This window comes from Mercenaria mercenaria, chromosome 12, assembly GCF_021730395.1.
Source record: "Mercenaria mercenaria strain notata chromosome 12, MADL_Memer_1, whole genome shotgun sequence".
Classification (NCBI taxonomy): domain Eukaryota; kingdom Metazoa; phylum Mollusca; class Bivalvia; order Venerida; family Veneridae; genus Mercenaria; species Mercenaria mercenaria.
Window position 1 is genome coordinate 46755047 of NC_069372.1, and position 22769 is coordinate 46777815.

At 40.5% G+C, this 22769-nt stretch overlaps 1 protein-coding gene across 3 annotated transcripts; it reads left to right on the forward strand.

Annotated features, from left to right (window-relative positions):
* The first annotated feature begins 3639 nt into the window (after nucleotides 1-3639).
* Nucleotides 3640-22490, forward strand: LOC123535287 (sodium- and chloride-dependent glycine transporter 2-like). 3 transcript variants are annotated; one of them, XM_053518856.1, is made up of 11 exons: nucleotides 3640-3854; nucleotides 4145-4283; nucleotides 4546-4680; nucleotides 16363-16471; nucleotides 16899-17032; nucleotides 18322-18434; nucleotides 18849-18974; nucleotides 19497-19593; nucleotides 20333-20415; nucleotides 21549-21719; nucleotides 22201-22490. In XM_053518856.1, exons 4-10 carry the CDS (start codon nucleotides 16365-16367, stop codon nucleotides 21708-21710), a joined length of 822 nt encoding a protein of 273 aa, XP_053374831.1. In that variant the 5' UTR covers nucleotides 3640-3854; nucleotides 4145-4283; nucleotides 4546-4680; nucleotides 16363-16364; the 3' UTR covers nucleotides 21711-21719; nucleotides 22201-22490. The 3 variants fall into 3 exon arrangements, with proteins under 3 accessions (XP_053374831.1, XP_053374830.1, XP_053374832.1); XM_053518855.1 differs by having other exon boundaries at nucleotides 4145-4680; XM_053518857.1 differs by lacking the exons at nucleotides 3640-3854; nucleotides 4145-4283; nucleotides 4546-4680 and having other exon boundaries at nucleotides 15841-16471.
* Nucleotides 22491-22769: the final 279 nt, after the last annotated feature.

The following is a 22769-nucleotide window of genomic DNA, read 5'->3' on the forward strand; positions in this document are numbered from 1 at the left end:
GGTCAACAACTGCGTTGTGGCTGCTTTTCGGCATGGCGTAAAATATCTCCGAAATTCATCGGTATACCATAACTCATAGAGAATAGTTGTTGGTCTATTTTTTTGTTTTGTTTTGTTTGTTTTTGTTTTTTGTGTGTGTGTGTGTGTGTGATTTTTTGTTGTTGATGTTTTCAGTGTAAGATTGAAATACTTTCACGAGTGAACACCAGACGCAATATTTTCACGAGTGGCCTAGTGACGAGTGAAAATATAAGATACGGTGTTCATGAGTGGAAGATATTTTGATAATTCATGTAAAACACATGCACCTATTTTAAGTTTCTATACTTTGAAAAATATATTTTATATTTTTTATGCCCCCGAATGTGGGGCATAAAAATATCATAACCGCACTGTCCGTCCGTGTGTGCGTGCATATTTGATATTGTTATGCCCCCGAAGGTGGGCATATTAAAATCGCACTGTTCGTTCGTGTGTCTGTGCGTGCGCCCGTGTAAATTTTTGTCCGGACATCTGGCATCCATGAAGGGATAGTAAAATTACTTGGCATAAATGTTCACCATAATAAGACGACGTGTCATGCGCAAGACCCAGACTCCTAGCTCCAAGGTCAAGGTCACACTTAGAAGTCAAGGGTTAACATGGTCTGTTTCGTGTCCGGTCCATAACTGCCATCCATGAAGGAATTTTAAAATCACGTGGCATAAATGTTCCGTTTAATGAGATAACGTGTCATGCACAAGACCTAGAACCCTAACTCCAAGGTCAAGGTCACACTTAAAAGTCAAAGGTTATCATGGTCTTTTCTTGTCTGGTCCATAACTCTGCAATTTATCAAGAGATTTGAAAATAATTTGATACAAATGTTAACCATATTGAGAAAGTGTGTCGTCCCAGGTCTCTCAAGTCAAAGTCAAGGTCAAAAAAATGATTCATACCTAAAATTTTCTGGCATATTTTGCGCAGACAACTGTAACATTCTTGGGCATGCTTCGGGGGCATTTGTCGCTAATAATGAAAGCTCTTGTTCAAGGCGAAAATACATTTCACTCTGATATTACGATAATTCGCTGAAAAACATGTAATAATATATTTTATTAGTATTTAAATGTAATAATATACGGGCAGTGATTAACATTATTGACTTAACAGCCCTGCAATACGATTCGATGTGCATCAGAATATTTAACGTCGAAAATAAGTAGGTCACCGCCTTGGTAAGTATTAATGCAAATGAGGTGTCGTTCATTTATTTGAAGCTAATATGTCATAAAATAATATGAAGTTGTAGACTAATAAGCCGATTTCATATTGTACCAGGATAATAGATAGTAAAATTAATGGGACAATTCATTTATGCTAAATGATGAATACTGTGTTTTATCAGTGAGATTTTTCGCATCCTTCAATGCATATCACCATTCGCTGTAAGAAATAAAGTTTGGTAGGAAATTATGATGGCTGATTTTTGCCATTTCATTATCGCGTGAAGAGCGTCAACACACCAACGCGACACTGTGTTTGTCTTATTGGCGCGCTAATTTGTCCCTTTCGAGAAGGACAGATAGCGCCAACATGACATATACCGTTTATTGTTCCTTCTCTTGGCGTTGGTAAGTCACACTTGACTGAGCAACTGACTTTGAAAGCCGTTGTCATTACAAGCTGGCCAATCAAACTCCGTGACCTACGGAACAATTAACCTCTGACGTTAAAATCATTCTTTCCTAATTAGTTTATACTAATTTGTTTTAGCTCGATTGTAATGAAAGCTTCAAGCTTATTGGAACCACTCTCGAGTCCGCTTTCTGGAAAAACCAGTACTGGTGTCATATGAGAAGTCATGGTCGTGACCCCAGTGGGGCTCGAACCTACGACCCCTGGATTGAGCGGCCGATACCTTATCCACTAGACCACCGTTCCCTTTTCCTAATTGAGGGGACTCTCTGACTGAACGCGCGCCACGGATTACATATTACTAAACCCGAGGATTGAAAAATGGCTTTGTTGAAACATGTCAAACATCTTGTTTGTCACAAAGGTTAACATACGTCGTTACCTCCGAATGTACGGTCAGTATGTGAAAACAAACCCCATTGCGACCCTCTTATTATGCGCAACAAATTTACGCATTGCAACAAAACTTTTACAAGATGATCATTATATATTTATATAGATGTGCCCTAGAAGGAACTTTTGCTTTGATTTAACTTGTTACCTAACTTTTGTCTACAATGACAAAATCCCATTACTCGAGAAAGAGATAGTTTGACTATCAAAAATATTTTTAATTTTATTGACACGTGGCCGAGCGAAAGTGACTGTCAGGTCATGTGACCGCTCTGATATTTTAAATGTCATATGAGGTCAAATAACTGCTTCAATTCATGAAATGAATGCCTCCCTTGTACACATATAGTAGTGACGTCACTATCTAATGTGTACACAGGAATTTAATGAATCAAAAACCTTTTTATTTACTTAATTTTGTTCGGTATAATAAAATTAATATCATATAGCAGCATGTGTGACATTGATACTTTTCGCCTCGGGTGACATTCTGCCCTCGGGTTGACTATATCAATGTCACACACGCTGCCATATGATATTTATATAATATTTGTCGTATTGGCGCGCAAATTGTCGTTCTAGCGTGTGGCTTATTAGCGCTCTTTTGTTACGTCTTTTTCAGTGGATTATTGAAACAGAGTTGAAACTCGGTTTCTTGCCTACCTAGCGGGGAAAGTATACATTTATCCGAGCACGCGCCGGGGATAGATATTCCTGTGTTTCCCTAGGGAAAAACCTTGTCTAAAATAGCATGCACTAAGGTGGCGTCACATAGTACTGGTGCCATTGTGACGTCATAAACTTTATAAATAATGTCAAGAAATACCCAAACCTATTTGTCTCCACGATCTATTTTGAACATGATAGGCAAGAAAAATGATCTAACATGTCTGCCTGTGTAAGACAGCTGTTTTCCCTACCCTCGGGACAGCATGGATAAAAAACCTCGCTAACACTCGGTTTTCCATTCCACACTGTCCCTCGGGTAGGGAAAACCCCGTCTTACACAGGCAGGCATGTAAGATCCTTATAATCTCGAATTCCAAGGGATCGAGCGTTTTACTTCGAGATAACCGAAATTCGACATTAAATGATATTTTGTGCCTGTATTTCGGGACGGGACTTGAAAATGTGTTCGAGATAGCCAGAATTCTGAGATAAGCGAACTTGAGATATTAAGTTAGAGCTGTATAATAAATAATAAATTATATCTGATAATTTAATTTCAAAGTGAAAATATCACAGGTAGACCATTGTATTTCACTGGTACATAACTAAACTACATTTGAAAGCGAAATAATGTCGATTATAAACATTTGGATATTTTATACAAAATAAACATATATACTTAAATGAAGACCAAATTTACAAAGATCTAATACCTTTCAAGAAGATAAAAATGTTCGTCCATTCGTATAAAAAGTGATAGAAATGTAAATTTGTTATAGAAAGATACTTATTTATCCTTTCACATCCAAAACATTGCACTTGACGACATGGCTAAAATTTGCAAAACACAAAATTTGTTAAAAGCTTCATTTTCATTCTTTTTCAGGCATAGGTTATGGTGTGTGCATGATTGCTTTTTTCATTATCATTAGTTACACGACTTCCATATCTTTGTTTCTCTACTACTTCTTTGCGTCCATGACGTCAGAGTTACCATGGGCATCTTGCAACAATACATGGAACACACCATATTGCACAATAACGCCTATCCAGCCGAGAAGATTATTCTGTGTAAATGATACTGCACCGAGGCATCCAAGTAAAGAATTTTTGGAGTAAGAATTGCGATAGTTCTTTAGATTATATGAATAGCCGAAAATCGAAAAATATATTAGAAATCAATCGAATTAATTGTTCTGGAAATTTCAATTTTGCTGTAATTATGTAAATAATGTATTATTTATATATATATATTTGATGACATGTAATAAAACACCTACTGAATGGCTCGCCGGTCAATAGTCAAGACTATTAGCGCTAGGTCCTTCGGTCCGGCAAGATATTCACTAAATATATGTGTATACAGTATGTAATGACGTAATTAATATGTTTCGTTTTTTTCCAGGACGAAAGTATTAGGTCTAGAGAAAATGTATAATTTTGAACATCTAGGACCAGTGAAGTGGGACGTGTGCGCATGCTTGTTCCTGATGTTTACCCTAATTTACTTCGCTATATGGAAAGGAATTCGCATTACTGGAAAGGTAACACATGGAGAAATACGTATTTGCTATGTATATACTGAAAAGTCATGCTCTTCTTACAGACAATTAAAGTCGTTTAAAATATTTAGTGGTGGGCACAAATTGTCGATTATCGCATATTGACATATAATTTTTTTTTTTTTTTTTTTTTTTTGGTAGATTTGAAACTGAGATGTTATAAAAAAGAGTTGTGTTCTATTTCTTTTAATCGAGAAAATGAAACAAAAGCAGGAATATTAAAAGAAAATCTTTTTTTTTTTAGGTATTGATAGGTACCGTGTCTTCATCATACTTGCTGCTACTCCTACTGTTGGTGAAGGTGCTTACTTTAGACGGTGCCCTTGAAGGCATACGGTATTTCCTTTTACCAAGTGTGATTCGTCTGACAGAATTTGATGTAAGTAATCCCCTCTGTTACGCACTTCCTTACACTACGTGTGATTCGTCTGACAGAATTTGATGTAAGTAATTCCCTCAGCTACGTGCTTCCTTACACTACGTGTGATTCGTCTGACAGAATTTGATGTAAGTAATTCCCTTAGCTACGTGCTTCCTGACACTACGTGTGGTTCGTCTGACAGAATTTGATGTAAGTAATTCCCTCTGTTACGTGCACGTCTGACAGAATTTGATGTAAGTAATTCCCTCAGCTACGTGCACGTCTGACAGAATTTGATGTAAGTAATTCCCTCAGCTATGTGCTTCCTACACAACGCGTGGCTCGTTTGACAGAATTTAATGTAAGTAATTCCCTCAGCTACGTGCTTCCTTACACAACGCGTGGTTCGTCTGACAGAATTTCGTGTAAGTAATTCCTCAGCTACGTGCTTCCTTACACAACGTGTGGTTTGTCTGACAGAATTTGGTGTAAGAAATTCCCTCAGCTACGCGCTTCCTTACACAACGTGTGGTTCGTCTGACAGAATTTGGTGTAAGTAATTCCCTCAGCTACGCGCTTCCTTACACAACGTGTGGTTCGTCTGACAGAATTTGGTGTAAGTAATTCCCTCAGCTACGTGCTTCCTTACACAACGTGTGGTTCTTCTGACAGAATTTGGTGTAAGTATTCCTCACTACGTGCTTCCTTACACAAAGCGTGGTTCGTCTGACAGAATTGATGTAAGTAATTCACTCAGCTAACGTGCTTCCTTACACAACGCCTGGTTCGTCTGACAGAATTTGGTGTAAGTAATTCCCTCAGCTACGCGCTTCCTTACACAATGCGTGGTTCGTCGACAGAATTGTTACGTGCTTCCTTACACAACGCGTGGTTCGTTCTGACAGAATTTGGTGTAAGTAATTCCTCAGCTATGCGCTTTCCTTACACAACGTGTGGTTCGTCTGACAGAATTTGGTGTAAGTAATTCCCTCAGCTGCTACGCGCTTCCTTACACAACGTGTGGTTCTTCTGACAGAATTTGGTGTAAGTAATTCCCTCAGCTACGCGCTTCCTTACACAACGTGTGGTTCTTCTGACAGAATTTGGTGTAAGTAATTCCCTCAGCTACGTGCTTCCTTACACAACGCGTGGTTCGTCTGACAGAATTTGGTGTAAGTAATTCCCTCAGCTACACGCTTCATTACACAACGCGTGGTTCGTCTGACAGAATTTGGTGTAAGTAATTCCCTCAGCTACGCGCTTCCTTACACAACGCGTGGTCGTCTGACAGAATTTGATTGTAAGTAATTCCTCAGCTTACGCGCTTCCTTACACACGCACAACGCGTGGTTCGTCTGACAGAATTTGATGTAAGTAATTCCCTCAGTACGTGCTTCCTCACACAACGCGTGGTCGTCTGACAGAATTTGGTGTAAGTATTTCACTCTAGCTACCACGTGCTCCTTCACAACGCGTGGTTCGTCTGACAGAATTTGGTGTAAGTAATTCCCTCAGCTACGCGCTTCCTTACACAACGCGTGGTTCGTCTGACAGAATTTGGTGTAAGTAATTCCCTCAGCTACGCGCTTCCTTACACAACGCGTGGTTCGTCTGACAGAATTTGGTGTAAGTAATTCTCTCTGTTACGTGCTTCCTGACACAACGCGTGGTTTGTCTGACAGAATTTGGTGTAAGTAATTCCCTCAGCTACGTATTCCTGGCACAACGCGTGGTTCATCTGACAGAATTTGGTGTAAGTAATTCCCTCAGCTACGTACTTCCTGACACAACGCGTGGTTCGTCTGACAGAATTGATGTAATGATTCTCCTCAGCTACGTGCTTCCTACAACACCGGTAGTTCGTTCGACAGAATTTGATGTAAGTGATTCCCTTAGCTAGTGCTTCCTTACACAACGCGTGGTTCGTCTGACAGAATCTTGGTGTAAGTAATTCCCTCAGCTACGTATTCCTGGCACAACGCGTGGTTCATCTGACAGAATTTGGTGTAAGTAATTCCCTCAGCTACGTACTTCCTGACACAACGCGTGGTTCGTCTGACAGAACTTGATGTAAGTATTCCCTCAGTACGTTTCTTCCTACACACGGTAGTTCGTCTGACAGAATTTGATGTAAGTGATTCCCTCAGCTAAGTGCTTCCTTACACAACGCGTGGTTCGTCTGACAGAATTTGGTGTAAGAATTCCCTCAGCTACGTGCTTCCTACACAACGCGTGGTTCGTCTGACAGAATTGGTGTAAGTAATTCCCTCAGCTACGTACTTCCTGACACAACGCGTGGTTCCTCGACAGAATTTGTGTGAAGTAATTCCTTCAGCTACGTGCTTCCTTACACAACGCGTGGTTTGTCGGACAGAATTTGGTGTAAGTAATTCCCTCAGCTACGTGCTTCCTGACACAACGCGTGGTTCGTCGGACAGAATTGGTGTAGTAATTCCTCAGCTACGTGCTTCCTAACAACGCGTGGTTTGTCGGACAGAATTGGTGTAAGTAATTCCCTCAGCTACGTGCTTCCTTACACAACGGTGGTTCGTCTGACAGAATTGTGTAAGTAATTCCTCAGCTACGTGCTTCCTAACAACAGGTGGTTCGTCTGACAGAATTTGATGTAAGTATTCCCTCAGCTAAGTGCTTCCTTACACAACGCGTGGTTCGTCTGACAGAATTTGGTGTAGGAATTCCCTCAGCTACGTGCTTCCTTACACAACGCGTGGTTCGTCTGACAGAATTTGGTGTAAGTAATTGCCCTCAGCTACGTACTTCCTGACACAACGCGTGGTTTGTCTGACAGAATTGTGTGTAAGTAATTCCCTCAGCTACGTATTCCTGCACAACGCGTGGTTCATCTGACAGAATTTGTGTAGTAATTCCCTAGCTACGTATTTCCTGACACAACGCGTGGTTCGTCTGACAGAACTTGATGTAAGTGATTCCCTCAGCTACGTGCTTCCTTACACAACGGGTGGTTCGTCTGACAGAATTTGATGTAAGTGATTCCCTCAGCTAAGTGCTTCCTTACACAACGCGTGATTCGTCTGACAGAATTTGGTGTAAGTAATCACTCAGTTTACGCGCTTCCTTACACAACGCACACGCGTGGTTCGTCTGACAGAATTTGATGTAAGTAATCCCTCAGTACGTGCTTCCTTACACAACGTGTGTTCGTCTGACAGAATTTGGTGTAAGTATTTCACTCAGCTACGCGCTTCCTTACACAACGCGTGTTCGTCTGACAGAATTTGATGTAAGTAATTCCCTCAGCTACGCGCTTCCTTACAAACGCGTGGTTCGTCTGACAGAATTTGTGTAAGTAATTCCTCAGCTACGCGCTTCTTAACAACGCGTGGTCGTCTGACAGAATTTGGTGTAAGTAATCTCTCCGTCGGCTTCCTTCACAACGTGTAATTCGTCTGACATACTTGGTGTAAGTAATTCACTCTGTACGTGCTTCCTACACACGTTGCGCTCTTACACAACGTGGTTCGTCTGACAGAATTTCGTGTAAGTAATTCCTCAGCTACGTGCTTCCTTACACAACGTGTGGTTTGTCTGACAGAATTTGGTGTAAGAAATTCCCTCAGCTACGCGCTTCCTTACACAACGTGTGGTTCGTCTGACAGAATTTGGTGTAAGTAATTCCCTCAGCTACGCGCTTCCTTACACAACGTGTGGTTCGTCTGACAGAATTTGGTGTAAGTAATTCCCTCAGCTACGCGTTTCCTTACACAACGTGTGGTTCTTCTGACAGAATCTGGTGTAAGTAATTCCCTCAGCTACGTGCTTCCTTACACAAAGCGTGGTTCGTCTGACAGAATCTGATGTAAGTAATTCACTCAGCTACGTGCTTCCTTACACAACGCCTGGTTCGTCTGACAGAATTTGGTGTAAGTAATTCCCTCAGCTACGCGCTTCCTTACACAATGCGTGGTTCGTCCGACAGAATTGTTACGTGCTTCCTTACACAACGCGTGGTTCGTCTGACAGAATTTGGTGTAAGTAATTCCCTCAGCTATGCGCTTCCTTACACAACGTGTGGTTCGTCTGACAGAATTTGGTGTAAGTAATTCCCTCAGCTGCTACGCGCTTCCTTACACAACGTGTGGTTCTTCTGACAGAATTTGGTGTAAGTAATTCCCTCAGCTACGCGCTTCCTTACACAACGTGTGGTTCTTCTGACAGAATTTGGTGTAAGTAATTCCCTCAGCTACGTGCTTCCTTACACAACGCGTGGTTCGTCTGACAGAATTTGGTGTAAGTAATTCCCTCAGCTACACGCTTCATTACACAACGCGTGGTTCGTCTGACAGAATTTGGTGTAAGTAATTCCCTCAGCTACGCGCTTCCTTACACAACGCGTGGTCGTCTGACAGAATTTGATGTAAGTAATTCACTCAGCTACGCGCTTCCTTACACAACGCACAACGCGTGGTTCGTCTGACAGAATTTGATGTAAGTAATTCCCTCAGCTACGTGCTTCCTTACACAACGCGTGGCTCGTCTGACAGAATTTGGTGTAAGTAATTCCCTCAGCTACGCGCTTCCTTACACAACGCGTGGTTCGTCTGACAGAATTTGGTGTAAGTAATTCCCTCAGCTACGCGCTTCCTTACACAACGCGTGGTTCGTCTGACAGAATTTGGTGTAAGTAATTCTCTCTGTTACGTGCTTCCTGACACAACGCGTGGTTTGTCTGACAGAATTTGGTGTAAGTAATTCCCTCAGCTACGTATTCCTGGCACAACGCGTGGTTCATCTGACAGAATTTGGTGTAAGTAATTCCCTCAGCTACGTACTTCCTGACACAACGCGTGGTTCGTCTGACAGAACTTGATGTAAGTGATTCCCTCAGCTACGTGCTTCCTTACACACCGGGTAGTTCGTCTGACAGAATTTGATGTAAGTGATTCCCTTAGCTAAGTGCTTCCTTACACAACGCGTGGTTCGTCTGACAGAATTTGGTGTAAGTAATTCCCTCAGCTACGTATTCCTGGCACAACGCGTGGTTCATCTGACAGAATTTGGTGTAAGTAATTCCCTCAGCTACGTACTTCCTGACACAACGCGTGGTTCGTCTGACAGAACTTGATGTAAGTGATTCCCTCAGCTACGTGCTTCCTTACACACCGGGTAGTTCGTCTGACAGAATTTGATGTAAGTGATTCCCTCAGCTAAGTGCTTCCTTACACAACGCGTGGTTCGTCTGACAGAATTTGGTGTAAGGAATTCCCTCAGCTACGTGCTTCCTTACACAACGCGTGGTTCGTCTGACAGAATTTGGTGTAAGTAATTCCCTCAGCTACGTACTTCCTGACACAACGCGTGGTTCCTCGGACAGAATTTGGTGTAAGTAATTCCTTCAGCTACGTGCTTCCTTACACAACGCGTGGTTTGTCGGACAGAATTTGGTGTAAGTAATTCCCTCAGCTACGTGCTTCCTGACACAACGCGTGGTTCGTCGGACAGAATTTGGTGTAAGTAATTCCTTCAGCTACGTGCTTCCTTACACAACGCGTGGTTTGTCGGACAGAATTTGGTGTAAGTAATTCCCTCAGCTACGTGCTTCCTTACACAACGGGTGGTTCGTCTGACAGAATTTGGTGTAAGTAATTCCTCAGCTACGTGCTTCCTTACACAACGGGTGGTTCGTCTGACAGAATTTGATGTAAGTGATTCCCTCAGCTAAGTGCTTCCTTACACAACGCGTGGTTCGTCTGACAGAATTTGGTGTAAGGAATTCCCTCAGCTACGTGCTTCCTTACACAACGCGTGGTTCGTCTGACAGAATTTGGTGTAAGTAATTCCCTCAGCTACGTACTTCCTGACACAACGCGTGGTTTGTCTGACAGAATTTGGTGTAAGTAATTCCCTCAGCTACGTATTCCTGGCACAACGCGTGGTTCATCTGACAGAATTTGGTGTAAGTAATTCCCTTAGCTACGTATTTCCTGACACAACGCGTGGTTCGTCTGACAGAACTTGATGTAAGTGATTCCCTCAGCTACGTGCTTCCTTACACAACGGGTGGTTCGTCTGACAGAATTTGATGTAAGTGATTCCCTCAGCTAAGTGCTTCCTTACACAACGCGTGATTCGTCTGACAGAATTTGGTGTAAGTAATTCACTCAGTTACGCGCTTCCTTACACAACGCACAACGCGTGGTTCGTCTGACAGAATTTGATGTAAGTAATTCCCTCAGCTACGTGCTTCCTTACACAACGCGTGGTTCGTCTGACAGAATTTGGTGTAAGTATTTCACTCAGCTACGCGCTTCCTTACACAACGCGTGGTTCGTCTGACAGAATTTGATGTAAGTAATTCCCTCAGCTACGCGCTTCCTTACACAACGCGTGGTTCGTCTGACAGAATTTGGTGTAAGTAATTCCCTCAGCTACGCGCTTCCTTACACAACGCGTGGTTCGTCTGACAGAATTTGGTGTAAGTAATTCTCTCCGTTACGTGCTTCCTTACACAACGTGTGGTTCGTCTGACAGAATTTGGTGTAAGTAATTCACTCTGTTACGTGCTTCCTTACACAACGTGTGCGCTTCCTTACACAACGTGTGGTTCGTCTGACAGAATTTGGTGTAAGTAATTCCCTCAGCTACGCGCTTCCTTACACAACGTGTGGTTCGTCTCACAGAATTTGGTGTAAGTAATTCCCTCAGCTACGCGCTTTCTTACACAACTTGTGGTTCGTCTGACAGAATTTGTTGTAAGTAATTCCCTCAGCTATGTGCTTCGTTACACAACGTGTGGTTCTTCTGACAGAATTTGGTGTAAGTAATTCCCTCGGCTACGTGCTTCCTTACACAACGCGTGATTCGTCTGACAGAATTTGGTGTAAGTAATTCCTCAGCTACGTGCTTCCTTACACAACGCGTGGTTCGTCTGACAGAATTTGGTGTAAGTAATTCCCTCAGCTACGTGCTTCCTGACACAACGCGTTGTTCGTCGGACAGAATTTGGTGTAAGTAATTCCCTCAGCTACGCGCTTCCTTACACAATGCGTGGTTCGTCTGACAGAATTTGGTGTAAGTAATTCTCTCTGTTACGTGCTTCCTTACACAACGTGTAATTCGTCTGACATACCTTGGTGTAAGTAATTCACTCTGTTACGTGCTTCCTTACACAACGTGTGCGCTTCCTACACAACGGTGGTTCGTCTGACGAATTTGGTGTAAGTAATTCCCTCAGCTACCGCTTCCTACACAACGTGTGGTTCGTCTCACAGAATTTGGTGTAAGTAATTCCCTCAGCTACGCTTCTACACAACGGTGGTTCGTCTGACAGAATTGTGTAAGTAATTCCCTCAGCTACGCGCTTCCTTACACAACGTGTGGTTCGTCTGACAGAATTTGGTGTAAGTAATTCCCTCAGCTACGTGCTTCCTTACACAACGTGTGGTTCGTCTGACAGAATTTGGTGTAAGTAATTCCCTCAGCTACGTGCTTCCTTACACAACGCGTGGTTCGTCTGACAGAATTTGGTGTAAGTAATTCCCTCAGCTACGTGCTTCCTGACACAACGCGTGGTTCGTCTGACAGAATTTGGTGTAAGTAATTCCCTCAGCTACGTGCTTCCTGACACAACGCGTGGTTCGTCTGACAGAATTTGGTGTAAGTAATTCCCTCAGTAGTGCTTCCTAATGTGGTTCGTCTACAGTATCGTGTAGTAATTCCTCTACGTATCCTACACACGTGGTTCGTCTGACGAATCGATGTAAGTAATTCCTCAGCTACGTCTTCCTGACACAACGCGTGGTTCGTCTGACGATGTAAGTAATTCCCTCAGCTACGTGCTTCCTTACACAACGCGTGGTTCGTCTGACGAATTTGGTGTAAGTAATTCCTCAGCTACGTGCTTCCTGACACAACGCGTGGTTCGTCTGACGAATCGTGTAAGTAATTCCCTCAGCTACATGCTTCCTGCACACGCGTGGTTCGTCTGACGAATGTGTAAGTAATTCCTCAGCACGTCTTCCTGACACAACGCGGGTTCGTCACGAACTTGTGTAAGTATTCCCTCAGTACGTCTTCCTACACAACGCGTGGTTCGTCTGACAGAACTTGGTGTAAGTAATTCCCTCAGCTACGTGCTTCCTGACACAACGCGTGGTTCGTCTGACAGAACTTGATGTAAGTAATTCCCTCAGCTACGTGCTTCCTGACACAACGCGTGGTTCGTCTGACAGAATTTGGTGTAAGTAATTCCTCAGTACGTGCTTCCTGACACAACCGTGTTCGTCTGACCGAACTTGTGTAAGTAATTCCCTCAGCTACGTCTTCCTGACACAACGCGTGGTTCGTCTGACAGAACTTGGTGTAAGTAATTCCCTCAGCTACGTACTTCCTGACACAACGCGTGGTTCGTCTGACAGAACTTGATGTAAGTAATTCCCTCAGCTACGTACTTCCTGACACAACGCGTGGTTCGTCTGACAGAACTTGATGTAAGTAATTCCCTCAGCTACGTACTTCCTGACACAACGCGTGGTTCGTCTGACAGAATTTGGTGTAAGTAATTCCCTCAGATACGTTCTTCCTGACACAACGCGTGGTTCGTCTGACAGAATTTGGTGTAAGTAATTCCCTCAGCTACGTACTTCCTGACACTATGTGTGGTTCGTCTGACAGAATTTGGTGTAAGTAATTCCCTCAGCTACGTACTTCCTGACACAACGCGTGGTTCGTCTGACAGAATTTGGTGTAAGTAATTCCCTCAGCTACGTACTTCCTGACACAACGCGTGGTTCGTCTGACAGAACTTGATGTAAGTAATTCCCTCAGCTACGTCTTCCTTGACACAGCGTGGTTCGTCTGACAGAACTTGATGTAAGTAATTCCCTCAGCTACGTGCTTCCTGACACAGGTGGTTCGTTGACGAATTGTGTAAGTAATTCCTCAGCTACGACTTCCTGACACAACGCGTGGTTCGTCTGACGAACTTGATGTAAGTAATTCCCTCAGCTACGTCTTCTGACACAACGCGTGGTTGTCTGACGGAATGTGTAATAATTCCTCAGCTACGTCTTCCTGACACAACGCGTGGTTCGTCTGACAGAATGATGTAAGTAATTCCCTCAGCTACGTCTTCCTGACACAACGCGTGGTTCGTCTGACGAACTGATGTAAGTAATCCTCAGCTACGTCTTCCTGACACTACGCGTGGTTCGTCTGACAGAACTTGATGTAAGTAATTCCCTCAGCACGTCTCCTGACACAACGGTGGTTCGTCTGACCGAACTTGTGAGTAACCGTCGTGCTTGCCGGTGTTCGTCTGTCGAATTGGTGTAAGTAATTCCCTCAGCTAGTGCTTCCTACACAACGCGTGGTTCGTCTGACAGAACTTGATGTAAGTAATTCCCTCAGCTACGTGCTTCCTGACACAACGCGTGGTTCGTCTGACAGAACTTGATGTAAGTAATTCCCTCAGCTACGTGCTTCCTGACACAACGCGTGGTTCGTCTGACCGAACTTGATGTAAGTAATTCCCTCAGCTACGTGCTTCCTGACACAACGCGTGGTTCGTCTGACCGAACTTGATGTAAATAATTCCCTCAGCTACGTCTTCCTCACGCTTTGTTACGACTGATGAGAAACCTAGTACGTCTTCCTGACACACGTTGTCGCACAGAACTTGATGTAAGTAATTCCCTCAGCTACGTGCTTCCTGACACAACGCGTGGTTCGTCTGACACGAACTTGATGTAAGTAATTCCCTCAGCTACGTGCTTCCTGACACAACGCGTGGTTCGTCTGACAGAACTTGATGTAAGTAATTCCCTCAGCTACGTACTTCCTGACACAACGCGTGTTCGTCTGACAAACTTGATTGGAATTCTATACGTAATTCCTGACATACTATTTCGTTCGTTTTTTGATAATTCGTTCCTTCAGGATTCTCAATCCATCTTTCCACTAAGTACTTCCTTACGTTATGTGTAATTCGTCTGACATACCTTGGTGTAAGTAGATCCTTCCACCACATGTGATTCGTCCTAAGCGTCATTGGAGCTTTAAATTCTAGCCATGAAGTACCAAAAGTCTAGTACCAGTAGACCTATATATTCCAGTATAATGCTTATATTATGTTGGGTTTGAAGTCACTCTCAAAAAAGAAATAGGACATGGCTGAATGCGTATATTTCGGTCAGTTTAGTGTTAAAATTTATGTATTAAAATTTTCCAATCAACGTCTTTCCGTCAGTATTTTTTAACTTCTTATTTTGAGAAGGGACAAAAATAAACATGTCATATTCTTTCTCCTTTAGTCAGTAAAATAAAGGAAGTAAAGGCCAGGAAATAGTCCCATTTATGGCACTACTATTAAGAAAATTCTCAGTATGGCCAGACCCCTCAACCCTATCCCCACAGTCCAGTACTTCATTCACACTACTTCGGCATTTATGTTTTTGACATCGCGATGCACCTGCACTGATATAGGCAATGCGGCTGCACTGACATAAGTTAGGATATATGGCAATGCGGCTGTATTGGCATAATTTAGGATATATAGCAACGCACCTGCACTGACATAATGTAGGATAATAGCAACGCGAATGCGTTGATATAATTAAGAATATTGAACCAGTCAAACCGAGTCTGCTATTATTTGCTTGGTTGCACTCTATGCTTCCAAAGGATCTAATATAGATTTTATTACCTTTCCAATATCAAAGGCGATCCAACATCCTATGTCTTTTTTAATGTATGCTGTTAGAAACTTACCTGAGATGCTAAAAGGTCCGTTGCATAACACTAGATCCCCGTCGGAAACGTGCCGGCCCTCGGCTATGTGTCAATAGGCGTCGACATACCTTGTCGAACCGCAACATTTCTCATACTGTAGACAGTTATGACCACTGAGGGTTTTTTTTTTCTCGCGTTACTATGGCAATTCGATGCAGCGCTTACATCCCCTAGAACCTAGCAACTGAGTTGGAAGAATTGATTTTTAAAATTTATGCTTCCCTTTTACATTCTATATATTTTGTGCTCATTATTTATTGTATTATATGCAAAATCATACCTAGTAAAAGTAACACGTTTATTTAACAAATAATCAAGGCTTGTTTATCGTCTGATTTACCACGGTTCAGAGTTCAGATGCGTAGGAATTGAACCACGAGGACGTTAGCCCGAGTGGTTAAATACTGAAGCATCTGAACGATGAACCGTGGTAAATTAAACGATAAATCACAAGAAGGCCTTGATTGTTTTCATTCTGACATGCTCGTTGATATATTTTAATAAATATTATACTGGACTTCATTTACGTGAGGAGTAATGTATCGGACGTCATGCGGCAATTTGACGTCATAATTGACGTCATAATGCTCTCTTACCGGTCCGCGCGTCAACCGTTGTTTATCGCAGAATTATACAGAGCTTGATTTTCTTCTTTCTTTAACTGGAAATCAAATCGAGCCATGTTAGAATAAAATGTAATTATAATGCACAATTTAATTCATATCGACGTTTGTAATGAAACTGTGCTTGGAACCAGTCTGCAATAAGTCTGGTTGGTTTCGTAATGTTTGTTTGATGAGCTATTTATCACGAAGAAAAACTGACGGATCAATTCCCCAATAATATTCTGCCAGAAAATTGCCGTTATGGCCGACAATCTGTGCTACTGGTTAAACACGGTGTTAATTTAATAAAATTTCATTATTCCCTTAGATATGGATTGCTGCGTCTGCACAAGTGTTTTACACTATCCAACCTTGTTTTGGTGTGCACATCTCACATTGGCAAGCTATAGAGACAGACGCTATGAAAACGTTGTCAGGTAAGTGTTACATTTTAGTTAACCCTTACCCTGCTAAAATTCTATAATGAACTGGTCCATCTTTCAATTTGGACAGTACTATTAACTGTTAAAATGGGTGCTTACCAATAGGATATTGAATGAATGTCGGACAGATTATGAGCAGACTGCACAAATGTGAAGGTATCTCAGTACCCGCTTATGGGAATGGATTGAAACTTCACACACTTTTCCATTTTCATGAGCTGATATGCATTGTACAGGTTCCATAACCCTGTCTTGCAAATTTACAAAATTGTGCCCCTTTTTCGACTTTTATATTCATTCAAGTGACAAGGCTGTTGAAAAGTCGAGCGTTGTTGTCCCCCGACAGCTCTTATTGAAGTAGTAATATATCACAACATTCAACGGATGATACAATAGTAAATAGATCCTTGGTTTGTTGCAGGGACGCTGTTGTAATTTGTACCGCAATAGCGGGGTCGAGTCTGTTATTTCTGCTGATGTTTTCTTCTATTATCGGACACTTGGCGATGTTGCGAGACGTATCAGTTGAGTCTTTGATGCGAGCAATACAAATAGGTAGGTAATTTAACAAATTATTAGTAACAGACCACTTCATTTAATACCACACCATGAGATTCCATGAGGGTTGCCGGGAGTTTTCTTCTGTCTGTAAACATGTGTTTGAAACCTGGCCTCTGAAGAAACAAATCTGACCACACACACACACACCATTATGGTCGCATGTATTGACAATTCACTGATACAAGGAAATGGTTGTGTTGTCTGATAGTGTCATATCTATAATGCAAAGGTAATAAGGGGTCGTTTTTAACAAAATGCGATGTTTTTAATTGAAAAACTACAGGAAACGGCAGGCCGTCAAAAACTGTACAGACGTGTTTACATTAATGACAAGGAATAGCACTGAACAAGTGTTTCTGACTGAACGAGTACATATGCGGGCTCCTGGATCACTTGTTGTTTCCAGCTAAACGTAAAAAATAAGATAAAACTCTTCAGAAAACTTACCGATTACACTCACCCGGTCAAGTTTATCCACCGCTTCTGTGACGAATCCTCCACCGTCGCGGCGTTGGAACCACCGCATCTGCGAAAGCTATGGACAGTGTAAAGAATTACAAGACACACTGTTATGCTCAAATTAAATAAAAAACAGTCTCTAAAATAACAAGTCCCAATTTTTAAATTATTTTGTTTGAAATACCTGAAGCATTCTGTTTGTACTTTTGCAGTATTGTACGAAATATAAGAAAAACTATTTATATGTATGTTTTTATATACTTTCTAACGAAATATTGATGAGATATTATGCGGTTTTTCATCGTATTTATTTTCCCAATGAAATATTTTTTGTATATTCACTGGTTTTCTTTAACAATTTAGTATTTATCGGCAGTGATTTCCTTGTCATTTAAAGCCAAAGACAGCTTTCTAATAGCGAAATAAACTATTTATCTGTCTTTTAAAATAAACTTGGCAGCAATCTGCCAAAAGTACTTTTCATGCAGCATGTAAACATGTATTCGGAAATTTAACTCCGGCAAACTCGAGCAGTTTTATGCACGATTTGAGACGAGAATTTCAGCAACTGCTCAATTTTTCCTTGTTGTCGGTAGTTCTAAAATACTGTAAACAACGACACTTTTTTCAGCCAATGGGCATTATTATAGTAAACAGTTTTTTTTTTATTTCCGTCTCATGGTTTGAAAAAAAATATATTTCATACAATTCGATGAAAATTAAACAGAAATTATGAAAACAACTTGATTTTCCATTGTAAATATTTCTTCCAGCGAACAAAGACTTTGATTTTTAGGGTATATTATGTTGCTTCTATATTTTAGATATGTTTATAATGTTCAAAGAAGTGCCCGAAACTCTCTTAGCATTGCCGTTATCAACGATGTGGAGTATCTTCTATTTCTTAATGCTGGCCTTGATGGCGTTTGATACAATGGTAATATTAATCTAAAATATAGAAATACAAGTTTGTTTGAAGAAGTATTCACAGCGGTTATATGGCGTAGATATTCATTGTTTTCATCTACAGTAAAACAATAACATTATCCCGTATACAAATCCATACAAAGGGGAATAATAGATTAATAATAGATAGGCAATTTCACAGAACGTTCAGTCAACTAATGCTTTTCTTAGACAGGTAAATTATCAAATACGTACTACAGAATCATATATGTGTATAGAATTTCCAGTCCACTTGCCACTTGTCATGACATTCGTCAGCTTTTGTTGAATTTGTTGATAACGAATAACACTAAACAATTAATAATAAGCCTACATGGCCTTTAATAGGTTAATCGCTATTTTTATTTCTTTTAATCAGATTTTTTTTATTTCTCCTCGGCTACAGTTACTTTTGCTGGAAAGTATTGTTACTGCAATTATTGATGAATGGCCATCTCTCAGAAAAAGGAAGCTTGTAGCCCTTGCGGTTGTAGTCATCTCATTTATCTGTTCTCTTCCAACAACAACATGCGTAAGTTGCTATTTATCTTTTTCTTTTTTTGTTAAAACTGATCTATTTAAGTTACCTAAAGATTATTGTAATGTGGTAGAGACTGATCACTACCAAATCAAATGTAGGCCTCCGCACATCCGTGCAGTCTGATCATGGTCTGCACTGTTCACTATTCAGTCAGTAAATTTTCAGTGAACACCCCTTCAAATAATAAATGGTACTGCCCAAATTGAATGATTTCAATTTAGAAACTTAGCACGGTAAAGGTTAAAACTCGTCAATATTCTAAATAATACTTTATAATAGTTACAGCGCGTTCTTCCACTACATTCTAAATAGTATCTCTTTTGTTTTCATGTCTTTGTACTTGCGTTCGTACTGTGTGTTATAAGAGTAATATCATAATTCGCGTAATTGTTTTTGCTTGAGTGTTGGAGTGTATACATGACTGTATCTGCGATAATTACATTTAACTAGTTTGGACCAAATGTTGTACATTTTGTATATTTAAGTTTACACTTATTTTGTTTTCTTTTATAGGGTGGTGTGTACTTGATGAGGTTTTTAGATACATATTGCAGTCAACTTTCGATTTTTCTCCTAGCTGTCCTGCAGGTGATTGCTGTCGGAGTATACCGTAAATATATGTGTTTTTTTTAAATATTTTTTTTAAATATGTAATATAATCTTCTTCTTGTAAAAGCATTGTTTTGTTGTACACCATCTGTTCACCCTGATCATGCACTGGAATAATTTGCCGATATTTCCATATAACTTTAAGTTGGCATGATTGGACATGATAATAAATCAATAAGTTATACTAGTATTTCATAACTTCTTTTATTTTCAGCAAAACTATAGACTCTTATTTCATCGTCTATTCCCTAGCCTGACATACACAAAGGCCCCTAAACGAAAGCAGCTGATATTATTAGTCTGGCATCAGCTCTGTTCAGAGGCGATCGTAGCCAAGTGGTTAAATTCACCGCAGTTGGTTTGGAACCTCGCTTGATCATGATTTTTACGAGAGAAAACCACCCAGCTGGCTTACGGAAGGCCGTTGGTTCTACCTACTAGTAGGTGCCCACCAGTGCCCGAAATATTGCCTGGAAGGGTACCTAGAGTCTCTCTCCATAATCCAAGGAAAGAATATCGTCATATGACATGAAATTGTGTAGGTGTGACTGAACCGCCGCACCCACCCATGGCCCCACATCCCCATCACCCCTACCCTATACTCCTCTCATTATTTTTTATTTGTCCCACCTTCGTTCAATCAGATACATGCAAAATAAAACATCTTGGAGCAATATCAACAGCAGTAAACAACCTTTTACAGATAGGGCACAGACACATGTCGCGTCGTGTATTTACAGGTAGAGCACAGACAAATGTCCAGTCTCGTTTCATACAGTGCGTAACGTTGGCCTGTTTCAGCGTTGAAGTGTTCTTTCTTATAGTAAGTACTTTCTAGCATAGATAATGTCCTTAATCAGACTGAATCGTATCATCTTATAGTAAGTACTTTCTAGCATAAATTATGTCGTTAGTCAGACTGAAGCATATCTATACAATAAGCTTCGTATCATCTCTGATTCACATCATGTTTGTGTTTATAGTTTGAACTTTCAAGCATATATTATGTCGTTCTTCCCAATCAGGTCAAATTTGGTTTTCAAACTGAAACATGCCTATAAGATAAGCTTTGTATCATATTTGAATCATATCTGTTCTTATAGTAAATAATTTCTAGCATAAATTATGCCGTTCTCCGAAATCAGGTCAAATTTGATTTTCGCTAATCAAACTGAAACATATTTATACGATAATAGTGTTTGATATGAATCATGTTTGGTTCGAATCACTCTTTTTTTTTTGTTCTTATAGTAAGTACTTTTTAACAAAAAATATCGTTAATCCCAGTCAGGCCACACTGCTTTTTGCTGATCAAATGGAAACTAATTTGATTCGCATCATATTTGAAAAGTTATCTTGTTAATGTGAAGTTTTCTGAAAGGATTATCTCAATAGTCGAAAGTTTCCAGGAAACATTATAGCGATAAGTTACATTAGTATTTCGATATTTTTGCGAAAGTGCCCCCAGGGACCATTTATTAGCAAGATAGCAATCTCGATACTTCAGCAATATTTCGAACATCTTTCTGAAAATTTTATCTCAATAGCCTAAAGTTTCCTGGAAATAGAAAGTTTCTGGAAAGTTCAGAATATTATCATGATAACTACCAAGTATCTTATGGCAGTTTAAAGCACTAACGCGGGATTTCACGCTAAAATCTTTTCAGGAAACAAATAAAATATCTAGAAAATATCATGTTTTGCTGAAATATTTTGAGGAATATGCAAAATTTATTTGGAAGTTTACAAAATTATCGTGATAGCTACCTAGGTATCTCGTGGCAGCAATATGCCACCGTACAAAATAGTGTTTTACAATTATTACTTAATTGAATATACTTTTGTTCGGCTATACGCCGCCAGAATAATCCACTCGGGCTACGCCCTTGTGAAATCATTCCGCGGACGTATAACCTCTAAACAATCACCAATTTGAGATTCTTCGTTTAACTGCAGGGTATGTTTGCTGTGTTGATGCTACTTGGAGTAACACCGTGGTACGGCGAGTATGTGTACCCAAAGTGGTCTCTTATTCTTGGGCAAATCTTAGGATTTTGCCCAGCCTTGTGTGTTTTTCTATACTGTGGTTATTTTCTTCGGAGACTCTGTTTTCGATAAGATCGCACAGTAAGTAAAATGTTGAAAACAGGCATCGCTTTGTGTATAATTATTTATTATGATATTGCTTAATAAGATTCCTTACAGTCGCTTAAGTATCCCTAGTCATTCCAAAAAAATATACTTGTTGGTGCATTATATTGCTTTTGATTTCCTTACTGACCTACAGTTAATGTGTTTTCTTTTTATTGTTCTAACGAAGGCTCAAATTTATTTTCATGTAAACTATATAGTTCTAGTGACAAGCATAATTTCTAATATTGATAACATTTTGTCATGTTTGTTTTGTGTTTAACGCCATTTTTCAACAGTATTTCAGTTAACCTAACCAGTGTTCCTGGATTCTGTACCAGTACAAACCTGTTCTCCGCAAGTAACAGCCTACTTCCCCATATGAATTAGAGGTGGAGGACGAATGGTATTAGACGTGTAATCGTTACGAAACATATCTTATAAAACTAATATCAAACACAACTGCCTTCTACTCCAGGTGACGAAAGAGACAAAGAGCTGAACTTTATTGCGAAATGAAAGCAGACATTCATAAATATCTATGGTAAGAAGGAGCTAGAAAGTCACCTATATGTGTCAAAGAGAACAGAACATGAAACAAACATAGAATATGATAGACAATTTGAGATACCTCAGCTGACTTTTTAAATTTACATTTTATTTTATTTACATTTACCTTAATTTCATTTTGGTATGTATTGTAGTGACGTAGCCAGATATGGCAAGCCAGTTGTCCAATAATTACGTGAACCCCAGTTCACGGCCGAAAAACTAGGATTAACGATCGATAAACTAGGTTTTTCGAACGTAAAACTAGGTTTTTCAAATACTAACCTATATTTCCGAGCGAAAACATAACATACCGGGCGTAAACCATAGTTTACGCTCGTGAACCCAGGTTTACGTTCGATAAACTAGGTTTCTCGATTGAACTATGAATTTCGGACGTTATCCTAAGTTTACGAGCGTGAACCATGATTTACGAACGTGAACCTATGTTAACGACCGTAAAATTGGGTTTATGACCGTGAACATGGGTTTACGACC

What these genes read in the sequence shown, in the direction of transcription:
- LOC123535287 (XM_053518855.1), top strand. Translation starts at nt 16,365, where the DNA reads ATGGATTGCTGCGTCTGCACAAGTGTTTTACACTATCCAACCTTGTTT. An exon ending in CGCTATGAAAACGTTGTCAG is followed by an intron (nt 16,472 to 16,898) that starts GTAAGTGTTACA and finishes GGTTTGTTGCAG; the next exon opens with GGACGCTGTTGTAATTTGTA. An exon ending in TTGAAGTGTTCTTTCTTATA is followed by an intron (nt 20,416 to 21,548) that starts GTAAGTACTTTC and finishes GTTTAACTGCAG; the next exon opens with GGTATGTTTGCTGTGTTGAT.